At 45.3% G+C, this 16,596-nt stretch overlaps 1 protein-coding gene across 1 annotated transcript in view; it reads right to left on the minus strand.

Annotated features, from left to right (window-relative positions):
• The window catches only part of cobl (cordon-bleu WH2 repeat protein), a 66,765-nt gene that overhangs the window by 13,760 nt on the left and 36,409 nt on the right, over positions 1-16,596 (minus strand). The window contains exons 9-11 of the mRNA XM_036539549.1: positions 12,896-13,081; positions 4,409-4,706; positions 907-1,050 (exon numbers count right to left, since the gene is read on the minus strand). Coding sequence (XP_036395442.1) covers positions 907-1,050; positions 4,409-4,706; positions 12,896-13,081 — 628 coding nt within the window. The remainder of the gene's footprint in view (positions 1-906; positions 1,051-4,408; positions 4,707-12,895; positions 13,082-16,596) is intronic.

A 16,596-nucleotide genomic window follows, 5' to 3' on the forward strand; every position in this document is an offset into this window, starting at 1 on the left:
ACATAATGTCTATCAAATATATGATATGTCTATCAGATGCTCTTTGCTCTTTGAATTTAGAAATCTAAATTAATACAAAAAAGGTTGTGTTCTGATTTGATCTGTAGAAAGTCTTACTGTAACTACAGTTGATTATGGTTGCATCACAACCAGTACAACCAACGACAGACTTATTGCACCACATATCCAAGTGACACAACTGGTTTCAGGACTAAATATCTGTCAATGTGTAATATGGATTCTTGTGGTTTTCTAGTTTAGTCATGTTTGGACTAGACAAGTGAAGTTAATGACCTAATTACACCTCTTAAAACCAACCGCTGCCAAGTAAAAGCACATCATCAATAAGGCCTTAATTAAAACCAGCATTATCACAGAGTAAGGCCTGACTAAAGCAACTATCATCACAAAGTAAGACCTGAGTAACACCACCATTATCACTCAATGCAACCTGAGTACAACCACCATTACCATTGAGTAAAAAACCTAGTACAACTGGACAATGATAACTGTAATCACTGAGCATGACCTCAGTAAAACCACCATTATCAAAGAGAAAAACCAGAATAAATCCACTGGCTTGACTTCTGGCATGACTCTGGAGAGCGAAAAACATCACCCCCATGTCACCACTACCCAGAAAATGTAATTCTTTTGTGGCCTGCCTGCTAAAGAACTTGCTGGGAGTGAGTCTATGATGAACCTATACAGAACACACAAGCTTACACGCGCACACACATGCATGCACGCTCGCACACACACACACAAACGTGTACCCAAACACACACTAATACTTAGAAAGTGAAATAAAAGTACAAGAGGAAAGAGAAAAAAAGTTAGGAGTAACGGTATGGAAGTTCAGGGAAGTCATGGAAGATCCAGGGTCAAAGCTTATCTGGGACCTACGTTGGACCACCATTTCCAGCTGGGCATCATGGGAGTCTTGATCTGTGGGAGGGGGGGGATAGGGAGGGGGAGGGGGGATCTCTAATTGGGGCGGGTCCCGAGGTGGGGCTCGTCGAGGTTTGAGTGGCACTTGACGCCCAGCACCTAAAGAGAAGGACCCAGCAGCCATCGAGCATTAGAGAGGAGAAAGCAGGCAGTTCTGTCAGCATTAGCTTCCAGACCCCTCAGGGAGATGAACAGAGTCCTTGTATTTGTTTCATCCAGAGAGTGTGCTAAATATAGCCACGCTGTGTCATTATTACAGCGTGACATGCCACTGTCTTACACAAGGCAGTAAACCCTCTGTTGCATCCCAGCACTCAGTGCCAAATCTGGAGACTTTTAAATCGCTTTTTTGCTTCTAAAGAGAGGGAAGCAACAAGCTAAAACACACAAACCATTTATTCATAAACACTGAATAACATAGCCATATAATCAGCAAAACACAGAACTGAGGCAAAACCAGACCAGGGCAAATACAGGTAAATACAGCATCCACAGGGTATTTAGAGTTGAAAGACTGTAACTTTTGGCTTTCTGGTGAGTGATTGAGTAAGTGAGTGACCCCCCAGAGGGATTGATGGCTGTATCAGGGTGTTAAAATGGCACTGTAGGGCCCTACCCCCTGACCAAATTCTCATCCCCATGGAAACCCAGAAACACCACAGCCGAGAGACACCAGCTGTGCTCACATCTCTCTCTCTTACTGTTCCTCTCTGCCTTTGTATCTCTCTGTCTTCCTGCTTTTCGTGTTTTTTATCCCTCTATTTATGGCGCAGAGGACAAAGAAACCTGCAAACCATTTCTTTCATTGATGTTTGTAATGTTTGCAACAGTATTCCCGTATTGTCATTCGTGAAATATTATCTGACACAGCACAAAATGAAACTGAAAAAAAGAATAAGCAAGTATTCATTTTAAGCAAACTGGAACTGATTTTTGGATTTAAACTCTGACCTGAACTCCCGTCTCTGAGTGGGGGGTGAATACAGGGGGAGGGGGTAGTTGGGGGTTGAGGATGATGTAATCACAAAGTCAGAGGATGGCGGATGGGGTGGAGGGTGATGTAATGACAGTGTCAAAGAATGGACACATGAGTAATGAGGCAGACCGCTCTCTGCTTACTCAGCGAACGAGAGAGAGAGCGCAGCTGAAATTATTCAGCGCGGAGACGAGCGAGAGGCGATTCCACCGGGCCCCAACAATAACTATGAGCGCGATGATGATGATGAAGTATGCGGCACTGACAGCCCCACAGAGAGAGATATGAGACTTAACCCCCGGGCAGACCAAAATGATAAATTCCCTGGTGCCAGAGGTCTGCTGAAAAGGCAGGGGCACCGCTGATATCCCACACCCTGCGCAAACATGCAGCTCAGAGGACAGGACGCAGGGAACACAGACACGGGTCCCAAAGTCAAACATGGAGCCTGTGTTGGGAGTGGTTCCAGGAGTGGCAGTAGCAAATTTGCTATGTCATGTTCAGGGCTGTGTGATGTGACAACCCAGGCAGGTCGTTTGTGCTCAGATCAGCTCCACAGAGCTCACACAGCCATTTCAGAGGAAGCGACTCTTCTGGAAACAGATGGTGATGCTCATAAAAATATTTCATTTCAGTATTTCACCATGACAAGGAACATTTGGGCTCTCCACAGCAGCCACTGATGAGTGTTTCCAGGCCCCTGTATATGGAACTCCTTACCATGTGTAAGCCTGGTAACCTGCCAGTTTGATTCTGACGCTCAAGAGACTAGGGAGGAAGGCCTGGAGGGTGTGAACAAACCCTCATCCTCACAAAATCAGTACAGAGGAGTCCCCTTTATGTCCGACTGACAGTCCTGCAGAGTACAGTGGTGCTATGTCAGGCCCTGATGGGATATGTATTAAACCATGGTTTATGGACATAGATGTTTCAGACACTATCCGCTCTGCCCTACTAGGGCCAGGTCCAGTGCCAGGTGTGCAATTAGCACCCATGCGTCATGGCTCTTGTATGTATAGGGGCTAACAGGTTGTGCCTGGCAGAGGGATTTTACTCAGCCTACGTGCTTGGTTTCAGCCAACTGAAGGATGGATCCAGACACCTGTCGGTGACCCAGTTCCCGAGGGCACACTAGAGTGCGTTCCATTAGAACCTGCCACAAGACTTCAGGAATCACAACATACTGATCGAACACAAACCGCCTTCGGAGGTAAATGGAAAACAGGATCCTCCAGTGGTCTAGGGCCAAAGTGTCATGCTGATTAACTGAACAAATGGAAGTGCACAGGGAGAGGTATGCAAACCAGGGGGGGGGGGGGATGAGAGGTGAATATGAGGTGAATTTGAGGAGAATGTGAGGTGAATGTGAGGTGAATTGGATATGAAAATGACGTGGATATGAAGTGATTATGCAGTGTAAGAGGTGAATTTAAGGTCAATACAAGCTGAAAATGAGATGGATTTGAAGCAGATATGAGGCAAATATGAGCTAGACAACAGGTGCATATAGAGTGAAAACAGGTCTCTGACTTCACAGGAAAAATATCACAGCTCTGTATCCCCTTAAGAGTATTACCACACTACATGATTCCATTGCATAAAGTGATTCTTACATGAATTATCTGTCATTAACTTTGCGTAAGGCTGTGTTTGTTTACTTTTCATTCCCTCTGCCATGGTATAATGGGTTGCAAATGCGTCATTAATTTCAATTTTGAGTAACGAATTTAATCGAGTGCTTTTTTAATATCACATCAGGCAGCAAGATGAATTTGGCTCTAATGAACTCATGCAGCTGAATAATGTGATCTCCTCTTCTAATTGAAGATAAGCTGCCAAAAAATGATGTAGCTAATGGTTTCCAGCTGTATGCAGTGCAATGCACAGGACTATATCTTGGTAGCATAACAGGGTCTACGACTAGCAAAATGTAAAGCAATATGTATAGTGGGATACACCGAAAATGTGGAGGTGTAAATTAGGTGAATATGAGGGCCAACTGGGGTGGATAGATGCACTGAAAAAGGTGAATATGAGATGATAATAAAGTGGTTATGAACTGGATATGAGGTGAAATTATATAAAAATCCCAACTAGCCAAAACTCAAACATCTAGTCAAAGTCATCTTCCTTATCTCAAGCACTGGATGAGACCATTGACAAGTGAGATTACTTACTATGTCTTACAGGCCGTGCATGGTTGCAAGGGCCGCAGTATAGTATAGTGGTAAGGAGCAGGACATGTAATGGAAAGTCTGAGGGTTCGATTCTCCGCTGGGGGACCGTTGTTGTACCCTTGGGTAAGGTAGTTAACCCAGAATTGCCTCTGTAAATATCCAGCTGTGTAAATGGATAGCATGTACGAACTGTAACCTATGCAAGTCGCTCTGAATAAGAGCATCTGCTAAATGCCAACAATGTAATGTAATGTAATTTCCTGCAGACATTACAGTACAGGAGAGAACCAGCAGAGTGGCTTACCCATGGTGCTGTGCCTGTTGTTCTCCATCTCCTCCAGTTTGAGGTTGAGGGCAGACTCGGTCTCCTCAGACGTGGTGCTGGGGGCGGGCTCGACCTCCTCAGGTGTGGTGCTGGGGGCGGGGTCCACCGCCTCCATGCTGCTGCTGCTGGCGATGGAGGCTGCGGGCTCCGAATCCTCCGTGCTGTGACTTAGCTCAGACACAGAGTCCTCCGCTGGGTTGCTGGGGACCGGGGTTGGGGGTGGGGCCGGTGCCCTCCTCTTTTTCTGCTGAGTGGAGTTAGGAGAGCTGGAACTCATCTAGCAAGAACAGAGACAGAAAGGGTCAAGAATGAATGGTCAGGATGGAGGTGTATGCTGTAGATCACATTTCATGACAAAATCCACTTTATGTAGAGCATTGCTGTCACAAGTAGCGTTTGAAGATTTAGATGGTGGATTTTCAGAAATAATGTACTAATCATAAGTGTTGGCTCTCTATTTTTGGCTCTCTTATTGAAATATGTCCTTATCTGTGGAGATCAACATGGTTTTAAATGATCAGTTCCTTTCCTATTTGCAGTATTATACCCTTATAGATTATTATATTATTATAGATTCTTCCAGTCTGTTAACATGACTGTTGTTAACTCATATGCCTTCAGTCAGAGAAGTCCCTCCATGTTTGATTTCTTTGAATGAAGACTAGCTGAATGACTCCCCCCTTTAGGGATACCCATGCCAGTTTCTGCTGTACAAGAGACAGAGGGATGAAATCATGGTGTGTAAATGCAGCTGGTCTCATGCCTGCTGTCACCATTATTTGATGTGATTGTGATCAGAAAGTATAAGATGAACAGCAATATATTCAGCAACATCTTTGCTGGAAGTATTTCCCCTACTGTAGAAGCCACTCAGAATCTGTTTGCTGGTTAGTGTAATCACTGTTGTTATTTTTAGCGAGCAACTACTCAACCAAACAGTGCCTCCAATACGCAACCCCCCCAATGCCATCCCAGTGCTGCTCTACCCCTCTCTCAGAATTCAGCCAAGCAACCACTGCTCAATGAGAACATGTTCTTTCACTCCGTGCCTCTCCAGCTTTCTCCATAGTGTGCAAGCATGAGCCTGCCTGGGCATGTCCGGATATTCTCAAATATCTCAAACAGAACTTCACAGCGGCAATGCTCACAGTGAGTGAGAGTGTGCAGGGGTGTGTGTGTGTGTGTGTGTGTGTGTGTGTGTGTGAGAGAGAGAGAGAGAGAGTGTGTGCTTGTGTTGGACCAGGTGAGTGTGTTCTTAAGTTTACGGATTACAGTGTAAGCGCAGGAGGAAACATAACTAGCTGGATATGGGTAGTTTTCCTGGTAGCCTGGAATGCTCACGCTGTCACTGATCTTCAATCCACACTCAGGCCCTCCAATAACAGTACAACTGTGTTCATCCCCCACAGAATCACCCAGGCCCTTACCAAACAGAACCAAACAGGTCTCTATCCAACAGAACCTTACAGGGGCCTACTTAACAGAGCCACACAGGTCCACCTCTATCAGAACCATGACTACTATCTATCGGAATCATGACTGCTCTTACACAGAACTATTGATCACTCAAGAGAGGGCTCTTCATTGTGCTGTGGAATCAGGGAGACACAATGTCAAACCACCTACAGCTACAGCTTTCTCTCCATGAAGCCCGGGGAGCAGAAATCTAGAAATGACAGGGGCACAGCCTAGAGAGAGTTACCAAAACCACCAAGCTTCTGACAGGAAAAGAGGGCAGGGTTGCCATTTGTCCTGAAGTCTCCCCTTTTGCTCAAAAGCAGATTCAACAGGTTGACACCCAACAGCTGGTATTGTTCGGTTTTTAACATCCTCGTTTCCCAGACAAGTAATTTGTGAATTGAAAAGAAAAAAACTAAATTGTTGAACCCAAGTTAGCCATTACCTTATCTAATTAAGCAAAAAACAAAGAAAACCCTCAACCTTTTCAAAAAGGAAACAGTGCTTGCCATAGCAGCACACAGAGGACACTGTGCCTCTTTATGTTCAAAAACAACAGGATTTGAGAATCATTTGTTATGGCTTGTTGCCTCTTTTATTGAGAATGGAGGCTTGAGTGATTTTCCACAGACTGTGCCCAGACTCCACCCCTCCCCTTCGCTCTCCACACCCACAAATTTCCTGCCCAATCAGAAGGGGGAGTTGGCTGCGGTGCTATCAGTAATTAAAAATCAGGCCTTTTTTAAATTTTCTTAATCCGTTAGGAATCTTGGCTTTCAGATGGATTTTAATCAGTCTCCTGCCAAAGTTCAGGTTATTTAATTACCAAAGACTGTACCCTCCTCCGCTCCAGAGTTGGACCACACACATGTGCACATTTACACGCATGCATGCAAGCACTTACAGAGGAGTTTCAAAGCAAAATTACATGAGTGCTCGTGGCATAAGGCCAATTTGAATATAGTGTGTAGTGACAGGGACTCTTGTTTGCGCTTGTGTTAGACAGACAGGGAATGCAGCGCTGAGGGGAAAGTGGCAGATATATGCACTTTCACCATATTCAAATGACTGTCTACAAGTGGGATATATGCGTGCGCACACACAAACACACACACACACACACACACACAGCAGTCTACACAGTTCCATGCAGTGTGTACACTGGCAGCCGGGACATTTCCTTTGTTCCAGAGAACACCCTGTTTTATTCCTAAAGACACTGCTGTGTGAGGTCTGCTCTCCTGCACATGTCCTCTGTCTCTCCTTGCTCACCCCCCGCTTTCTTCCCACTTGCAGCAGACAGATGAACTGCTGGCTGACTTTTGACCGCATCACCAAACACTCAACACAGACCAGACAAGGAGGACGCACGCTTAAGCTCGCAGAAAGGTTATCATGAGGCCCCTCCCCTTGGGTTTTTAACCAAACTAAATAATGAAACATGTCAATTAATAGTATTATCATAAAGCAACAGTGTGGCAAGTGCTTTGAAGAGGATGAACCTTGCCACTGCAAAAAAGGAGGGTGCAGTTTTACAAATCGACATGCTGAGACCAGAGGACTTACAGTGTGAGCAAAAGTGAAACTTTGGAGAGAATGTGAGACTGACAAAACATCCATCATTCCTCATTCCTCAGAGCCTTCCGCAAACCCAGAACCCACAACCCAGAAAGTCAGCTTAGTGCATGTCACATTGAAAATTCTCTCTGCCATTGTTGAAGCTACGAATGTTCTGATTCGCTGGCTCGTTATGAACATTCTTGCTGAGGTGTGGTGTAAAACAGAGTACCCACAATCAGCATAGGAACACAGACAATAATGGAGACATGTGTTACTAACCAGAACCTCCTCAATGGAGGGCAGAAGGAATGCTGGAGCTAAATATCTGGTCATAATATAGTATCTGTGCCCACAATCTTTGCTAAACATGAGCACCACAAAAACCACAGAACAAACAGAAACCATGAACACCACCAGAAACACAGCTCCTTTAAAAACTAAAACTGGAGGATACAACAACTGCAAAATGAGAAGTCAGGCGTTTTCAGTGTTTTAAAATTCATATCTTCTTCCGAGGAAAAGAAACAGCTTGATAAGCACTTTGATTGTACTGTAATACAAACACTCTCAGCAGTGTACAAAAGTAAGACTGACGGATGGTTTTGGAAGACGAGGCAGGATTGATTTTTTTGCCTGTGCTGATTAATACAGCCCCCCTGGGGGGGCATTAGTTCAAGTGCTGCTTGCCATTTCGATTGATCACGTGGCCGACACCGGCTCCGATGACGAGATGCTGACAGACATGCAGCAGCACCGCTGTTCCTTGTGACGGCCCGGGGGGGATGGGGAGTGCACCATTTAGGAGGGGTTTGGCAGCCTCTCCCTGATCTGAGGCCAAGAGTCGATATATCACGGCACATCAGGCCTGAGGAGCCAGTCGTTGCGCTGAGAGGAGATATTACACAATCTGTGTAGGTTTACACCTGACAGAAGATAAGAACTTTCACAGAGCAATCCGCTGTTAAAAGATCCCCCATTTCCTGAATAAAATAAAGGGGCATTATTCACCCTCCACTCAAAACAAGCCGATCCACTTTGTGTACATAATACCGAGGACATCTCAGGTCAAGAAATGAAGAAACCGTATTCACCTGTCCCCGACTCAACCCTGAGCGTTTCATCTGGCCCCTCTTCCCTCTGCTCCGGTAGGCATACATAATATGATGGCCCTCTGGTTTAAAAAGCAACCCTGCAGGTCTGAGCCGTCCAATACAAACCAGTTGGAAAAACCAACGTAAACGCGCAAGGGTATGCGTTTGATAAATCCACCGTTTCACCTTTAAAATCTACACCCTCGGGAAGATCACTGTCCTCTGGTGCACCCTCACCGCTGCAGTCATATGGGATGAACAGAGCTGAGTTTCGGCAGGTGAAGGTTATTATCTTAGTTCATATCTATCTATGTCTGGAAATCCAATACTTGTTTTGTGTCTGGCACCGAGCCAACTTCAGGCACGGTGCCAAACATTGCGTAAGAATATCTACAGATTTATCTCCACAGCGAGAGAGCGACTTTCTAGACCTTTCAGCTCACATAACGTCCACACATATCCACAGGAGGTAGCGAAATTGTTAATGCCTCATTACAGCTGAAAATATGGTAAAATATATGTTAAATTATAAAACAATGTGACAGGTTAGTGATGCATGGGACTTGCACACTTGAAAGCTAAACATGCATTCATTCTTTCTTCATTGGGTTACAGACAGACAATTTTAAATGTTATCTTCACTTGTTGCAGTGTTGTGGTACTTTGCTCTACTAACTCTTGACCTCATTGTTCTGGGACCAACACACCTGGCATATTCCTGATGTGGACTTGTAAGCGGAGCAGCTTATTGCTGATTCAACGTGTTATATGTTACAATATACAATGAAAAGCCAAGATTTTTTAAACATATGTTAAAGCAGTCTATGTATTACATCATATACACACACTCATCTTATGTCCTTATATTTATGTTGAGCCACTCAAAACGTCAATTAGGGTCATGTAGCAGGACATAGTCTCAATGCTCCACAGTCGCGGTTCTCATAACTCTTCTGTGACACTTTAAAGCTTTTTTTAATTCTTCTGAGACACAGTCTGGTTTACTGATACACTGCACAGCGTGGAGATACCCAGTAAGAGACAAGTCCCACCCTAGCAGTGAGCTGAGGTGGTTTCCATGCGGGGTCAGAGGACCTTTGGAACTGGATGTACTGTTTGGTGAGACGGGAGATTCCACTGGAGGACGTAGGACATAAAAGGGTGGATGACATGACATTGAGCGATAGTCAAAGTCTCCTTCTGACGCGTGTCACTGAAATTGATTAACAACCCAGGCCCTGTTTTTTCAACGGCCAGCGTAATACGTTCTGCAGTTTTACTGCTTGTCACAGCCACCACAGTTGGAAGTGCTTTGCTGTCATGCCCAGGGGCACAGCCTGTATCCACCCTTGATGTGAACACTACAGTCAAGATGTGCCCAGCCCCAGCCCCTGCCCGCTGCCCCCACCCCACCCCTTGTCCTGATCTGACCACGTCCTGATTGTGTCATGCCGATCCAGGGCCTGAAACTGAGAAGTGCTCTGTCCGAACACCGAATGTTACGTAGACGACTGATTCCAGTACCTTTTGTACAGCGGGTGCTGTTATCACAAAGTAAACCCGGTGATAAAGCTTTTATGAGTGTGCACAAGGCAGCGCTTCAGCACAGCACGTCAGTTTAACAGTTTGGGATGTGACACACAAGGCAACAGGGGGGCTGTATTTGCTCTGGCACTGCGAGCAGATATTCTCTGGCAATGATTAACCACAAACCCAATGCAACGATCCAAGAGGGCTCACCAGGGCAAAATGTCCCGGATGTGTATGCTGCACCTTGTTGAAATATCCTTCATGTAAAAGTCATTCCTTTCAACACGCAGAGGCGACACCAGGTAAAAGATCCCTGATGCAAATGTTTGGCAGCCGAATTCTCGGCAGGTCTCCAGACTGCTGTGTATAGACCAGCGTGTTTTCTGCCACAATCCTCCTGGAGGCATTTATTAAGATGCTGAAAGGGAGTTCTATTTTATCGGCATTGTTCAGATATAAAAGCCTGTTTTTTCAGCAAAGATATATTTTGACTTGTCAGGGAGTTCTGGCCCAGTAGGTGGAAATTCCATCTTTTTATCTAAAATCATTACTTTGAAACAACAGATGAAATTAAATGGTTTGCCAGCGTCCAATTTTCAAAGACAACCTACCTACTTTGCCATGGACAACACATGCATACATATGTAAACACATATGAATATTTATGTGTTGCACACATGTACTTTTATGTAGTTCTGAAATACAATGACTAACCTGTTGAAACATAATATGCACTGTTTTGTGTTATATAATATCATTCACCTGGTTACTTTGTGATAAACGTGCATTTAATCATCAAAATTTAAATATAGACACACAGTTCTAACCATTTTATCCCCAAGGTGCTCTGGCAACTGGATGAAATGGCCCATATTATAATCAGTCAAAGCAACAACTAAGCTGAATAAATTGACTAGAGGGATGATCCCTTTGCATTTGCAAATCTGCAGAGTCAATATGTGGTAATTTAAAGGAAATAAATTCAGGTCCAGTCAATGTGCTGCCCCCTGGCAGGTGTACTGCTCCTGATCATTGCTCATCCTGAGAAAGCTGGGATCATAGCAGAATGTGGTCCTGCTGCCTATTCCAGGGTGCTTTTCGGAGACACTACATCCATTACAGGTAGGCCATACAAAGGCTACATATCCCATGATGGCTGTCATGACTATACACAGTCACATCCAACGTTTACCCTAAAGCTAATCAGCTAAACTGATCTCTACAACAGAATTGATTCCTGAGACACTGTGGGCCAACGGGCTGTCACTTCAGCAACAATGAGGAAGTGACAGGACCAATGGGCTGTTACTTTAGATGCAGGGAGGAGATTAAAGAGCCAATGGGCTGTTGTTGCAGAGGCAGAAAAGAGGTGAAAGGACAAATAGTCTTGAGGTGGAGGTGAAAGTGACAGAACGAGAGAGATTTGACAACCTACTTGAGTTTCTTACAGCTGCATGTTCTGGCAGTGTCAGCGCTTTCTGGCCTGGACATTTGAGAAGGGCAGAAACACTGAGGCCTTTTTGCTGTTGGGGACAGGAAATCAGATTCCTTTGTCCCTTACTGTGTGTGACATTGCTGCATAGACTGACCGACCGTTGCTGGCCCTGTCATCCGAAATAACAACTTGCGAGCCGATTCTCTGCTGCCATTAATGACATATCACAGTGAGGTCATCACTAAAGTGGTTAATTTCTCAGGTCTGTAGTGACTTTATGGCAGTACAACAGATGGGGTATATGCAACTTAAATTATGAAACTTGTACTGATATATATAGATCGGGCTTGGATAAACCCTGATAAATGGTTAACATGCTAACTAATGGCTGATGAAATTCTTTATTTCAAACATTACAAACAAATCTTTTCTTGTGTAAAGTGAGACACAAACTTAGCTGGAACATAAGTTCAGGACCATGGAACCCACCATGGTGAAAGTGTGTAGCCAATTACATTCACCCACTTGCCCAGGCCAAGTATTTCTATTTTCTTTGAGGGGTGGGGGTGGGGGGATTCATTTACCACGCCTGTGTCCCACTCTCATCTCCCATTCTCATATTCAGCCTATATCAGGCAGGGTGACAGGGTGCAGGTGCTCACCCACCACATTCACAATGCATATGCATTCTTGTATAAATGTTTTCTCTGATGTAACAAAGAATTGTTGAGGTTTAACAAATAAAATGCAAATGAAAATCTGTACAAATCATTTCCTTTCAGTCCATTTCAATATTTTGCTTTTGGCGCAGGACAGGATAGTGACAATGGCCTAATATAATATAGCAATAGGCAGTTACTCCACATGCCCTGGGTTTATATGGCTCACATATATCTGGAGTCATTTCAGATATATGTCATTTTCCTATCTCTGAAATGGGAAAATTAAATATCTAAAGAGCTGAGAATGCAGAATATAGACATTTCAATTGCAGCTTCATTAAAGAATTTAATGCTTCATAATATCATTCTTGAATTGTTTATAATAATTACCCTAATTTAGGTGACTGTGACTGTGAACAGATATCCAGGACCTGAAATTTTCCCATTACTTGCATGCAAGACAGCCAAGATGACATACTGCTCTCAGTATTTAATACATAGCTGGGTGGACATAAGCCAACATATTGGCCCTGAAAATGTGTATCAATGAAATAACCACACGGGCTTAAGTGACAGAAAGCAGGAGAAAGAAAATTAGGGAGAGAGCATCTATCTCCCAGTACAGTATAGATCCTTTTTTTGGATTAACAGCAGGGTGTGAGGGAGCCTCTCAAAGTCACCTGCTGGGTTACATACTTCATGCACTGAGGACAGGGTACAGAAGTCTCACCTGGATACTCTCCACTGGGCCTGGAGTCTGGGACAAGATGACCGGAGCCTGGGGAGGTGCAGGGGCCCGTCTCTTCTTCGGTTCCACTTTGGGGGAGATCCTGGAGATGTTCATGACAGATTGGGACTGTCCCAGAGTGCTGGGGCGTGCCTCCACATATGGCCTGTAGGGGGCGTCAGATACACCCTGGAGACAAACAGGAGATGAGAGAGGACTGTCATCCGAGGAGCACCAACCCAAAAATGCACACAAACATACACCCAAACACACACACATGCACAAACATGCCCAAAAACATACTCATAAACACACAGGACAAGAGGTTTAGAAATTGTTGGGGGTGTGGGTGGGGGGCAGGTAGGTCAGAGAACTTCCTGTTATTTACACACTGTTGGCCAGGTCTCCGCTCTGTGACATTTAAAGGTCAGGTGATTTAAAGGTGCTGGCCTGGTCTCAGACAGGACTGTGATTTCCAGCTTTCTCCTGGTGGTCAGTAAAGGTCTGAATGTAAATGTCAGGAGCCGGTCTCGTCAGGCGGCCTGGCCATATTCCTCTCCTTGACTGTCTGCCAGGCCACAGCCGCACTGCCCAGTTTCCTCCAAACCCAATTTAATTAAGGAAACCCAATCAAGCCTTGAAATCAGCAAACAATGGAACTAGCAACAGCAGAATGTTTTCAGAAAAAGCTGTGGCTGCGAGGTCAATGTTGCTTTAATGTCTGTGGGCCACAAACATTTGGATCAAAATGTTCCAAAGGCAGAGTAGATGGAAGATGAAGAGAGAAGATGAGGAGAGTGAGGAAGAGCAGAATATAACTTTCATCTGATAATCTTTTAACACTGTGATTTTAATGGAGGCTGGAAGGTAGATATGGAAGATGTGGAAGGAGGGAGATGGAAAGTTTATATTTAAGTAGCAACAATAACCAACAACAAGCCCTAACTACCAGCAGTGGAACACTTCCTGAGGAGTGTTTTTCCACTGCTACTCATGGACAGGAAGTGACATCATAGATAGTGTACTTCCTCCTATTATTGACAGACCCCCCCACACACTCCCCCCTACAACACAGGGCAACTGAGGGCAGCAAAGTTTTTAAAAATCTAAACATCCTCCGAGAGCTAGGCTCTTAAAACTGCAACACCTGGGCTGTCCACCTGTCTTTCTAATGACAAACCCATATTAACAGGCACCAGGGATGCTGAAAGTCATGCATGTGCTCAATGTGCCCTGAAACTCAGCAACCCTTCAGGACCCTCCCTGACCCCCTATAGAGCCATGTCTGCCCATTTCTACTACAAAGGGTGATCATCCCACCATCCACATCACCTCTGTGAGACTGAGCAGACACAACCATGAAAGCGGTCCACTTCTCACAGCAGGGCCATAACCATGGTCCCCATGACCGAGGTGACAAAGACTTTGGTACCTTCTGCACAGAGATGACTGCCCTCATAAAGAGAAGGCTTAGACACTCTTCAATAGATCAAAACTAAACACCTAAGGCATGAGAAGACTCAGCTAAACCTCATGTAGAGAGGATATTCACACAAAAAGCCAATACAAAGTGCCTGCTGGGCCGATGGAAAAAGAGAAGGAATCGCATTCACACACTGAGAGAAAGCAGAGAGAAGCACTGTGTCTGCCGAGAGAGCCAGGCTTTGGAGCAGGCCCCATCTGCCAAAGGCTTATGTAACCTTGCATAAGGGCAGAGTCACTGCAGTAGAAAGGGAGACTGGCTGCATACACCAGCACATCTGGAATATGTTCAACTCAGCTATAGTGTAAGCCTGCACCACCTGCGCTACACTGAGTGCCAAAGTACATCAAACATGAATATATGATACCCCAGTCTCCTCTGCTTACAACTGTCGCAATCAGTACAAGACCCCTGAAGACTATACTATACCCTTTACATATATACTGTACTCTCTGAAGGCGTGGGTTCAAATCCCACCGCTGCCAAAGGGCAAGTATTAATTGTGGTGTGTGAAGCGCTATTTACTTATGGGTGGCAATGTAGAATAGTGGAAAGGAGCAGGGTTTGTAATCAAAACGTTGCTGGTTCAATTCCCCACTGGGGCACTACTGCTGTGCTCATGGGCGAGATACTTAACCCACAATGGCCTCAGTAAATAACCAGCTGTGTAAATGGATAAAAATGTAAGTCGTTCTGGGTAAGAGCATCTGCAAAATGACAATAAGGTAATGTAATGTATACTCCTATCATGGCGAACGGCGAGTGCCCCTGTGGAATACCAACAACATATTCCGGGTGAAATAAGGAGGAAATACCGTGGCGGCAGAGCAGGGATTAAACGGTGAATGAAGAAGAGGAGATACAAGCTGTATCTCCCTTCCATCATTATGGGAAATGTGAGGTCGCTGGCGAATAAGACAGTCAAACTAACGGCACTGGTGAGGAGTCAGAGGGAATTTCAGGAGCGCAGTATCATGTGTTTTACGGAGACTTGGCTCCATGAAGATATCCCGGACTAAAACTCCACCGGCTTCGAGACAATACGGGCAGACAGAGACCAAAGGAAGAACGGTAAGAAGAAAGGCTTGCCATTCTCATTAACAACAGATGGTGTAATCCGGGGCATATTACTGTCAAGGATAAAGTCTGCAGCCCAGACATTGAACTTTTAACGGTGGGCCTACGTCCCTATTATTACACAACCTGCTACACCTCTCACCCCAGTATAAGCCTCTAGTCCAGTGGCAACCTGCAACCACCAAGACAGGAGAAGGTTGCATGATGCAATTGAGGCTCTGAGGGGCTCACACATTAACATTAACTTCTGTGTGGACAATGTCATCCCCAGCCGCACAGTACAGTGTTTCCCGAATAACAAACCCTGGATTACTAGAGACATAAAGGCCCTCCTTAATGACAAAAAGAGGGCCTTCAGAGCTAGGGACAAGGAGGAGATTAAGAGGGTCCAGAAAACACTGAGTATTAAGACCAAGAAGGGCAAGAACACCTATAGGAGGAGGATGGAGTACAGGCTGCAACAGAACAACACAAGGGAAGTGTGGAATTGCATGAGGAGAATCACCAGCTACAGTCAGACCAGTAGCCTTCTGAGAGAGGACAGTGTGGCCAGGGCCAATGAGTTAAGCCTGTTTTTCAATAGGTTTGACACTGGATCCCTTGTCCACCCACCCCCCAGCCCCTCGACCATTCACACCTCCCAAATCACCATACAGCCCCCCTCCAGCCTCAGGTCCCTGTATCTGGAACTGCCCCTCACCCCTTGCCACTCTCCCCAACCATCACAACTGACCAGGTGAAAATGCAACTGGAAAGACTCCACTCAGGCAAAGCTGCAGGCCCCGACAGCGTGAGGACGGAGGTGCTTAAGGGATGTGCCGAACAGCTCTGTGGAGTCTTCCAAAACATCTTCAATCTGAGCCTGAGATTTGAAAGGGTTCCCATAATTTGGAAAATGTCATGCCTGGTCCCTGTGCCCAAGAAGGGGCACCCCAAGGTCTTAAATGACTACAGGCCAGTGGCGTTAACATCACACGTGATGAAGACTCTGGAGAGGCTGGTCCTCTCCCACCTCAGACCCCTGGTCAGACCAGCATTGGACCCCCTGCAGTTTGCTTACCAGGAACGCATCAGAGTGGAGGATGCCATCATATACCTACTTCAACGAGCCTACTCTCATCTTGACGAGGCTGGGGCCACTGTG

The sequence above is a fragment of the Megalops cyprinoides genome, chromosome 10 (assembly GCF_013368585.1).
Source record: "Megalops cyprinoides isolate fMegCyp1 chromosome 10, fMegCyp1.pri, whole genome shotgun sequence".
Classification (NCBI taxonomy): domain Eukaryota; kingdom Metazoa; phylum Chordata; class Actinopteri; order Elopiformes; family Megalopidae; genus Megalops; species Megalops cyprinoides.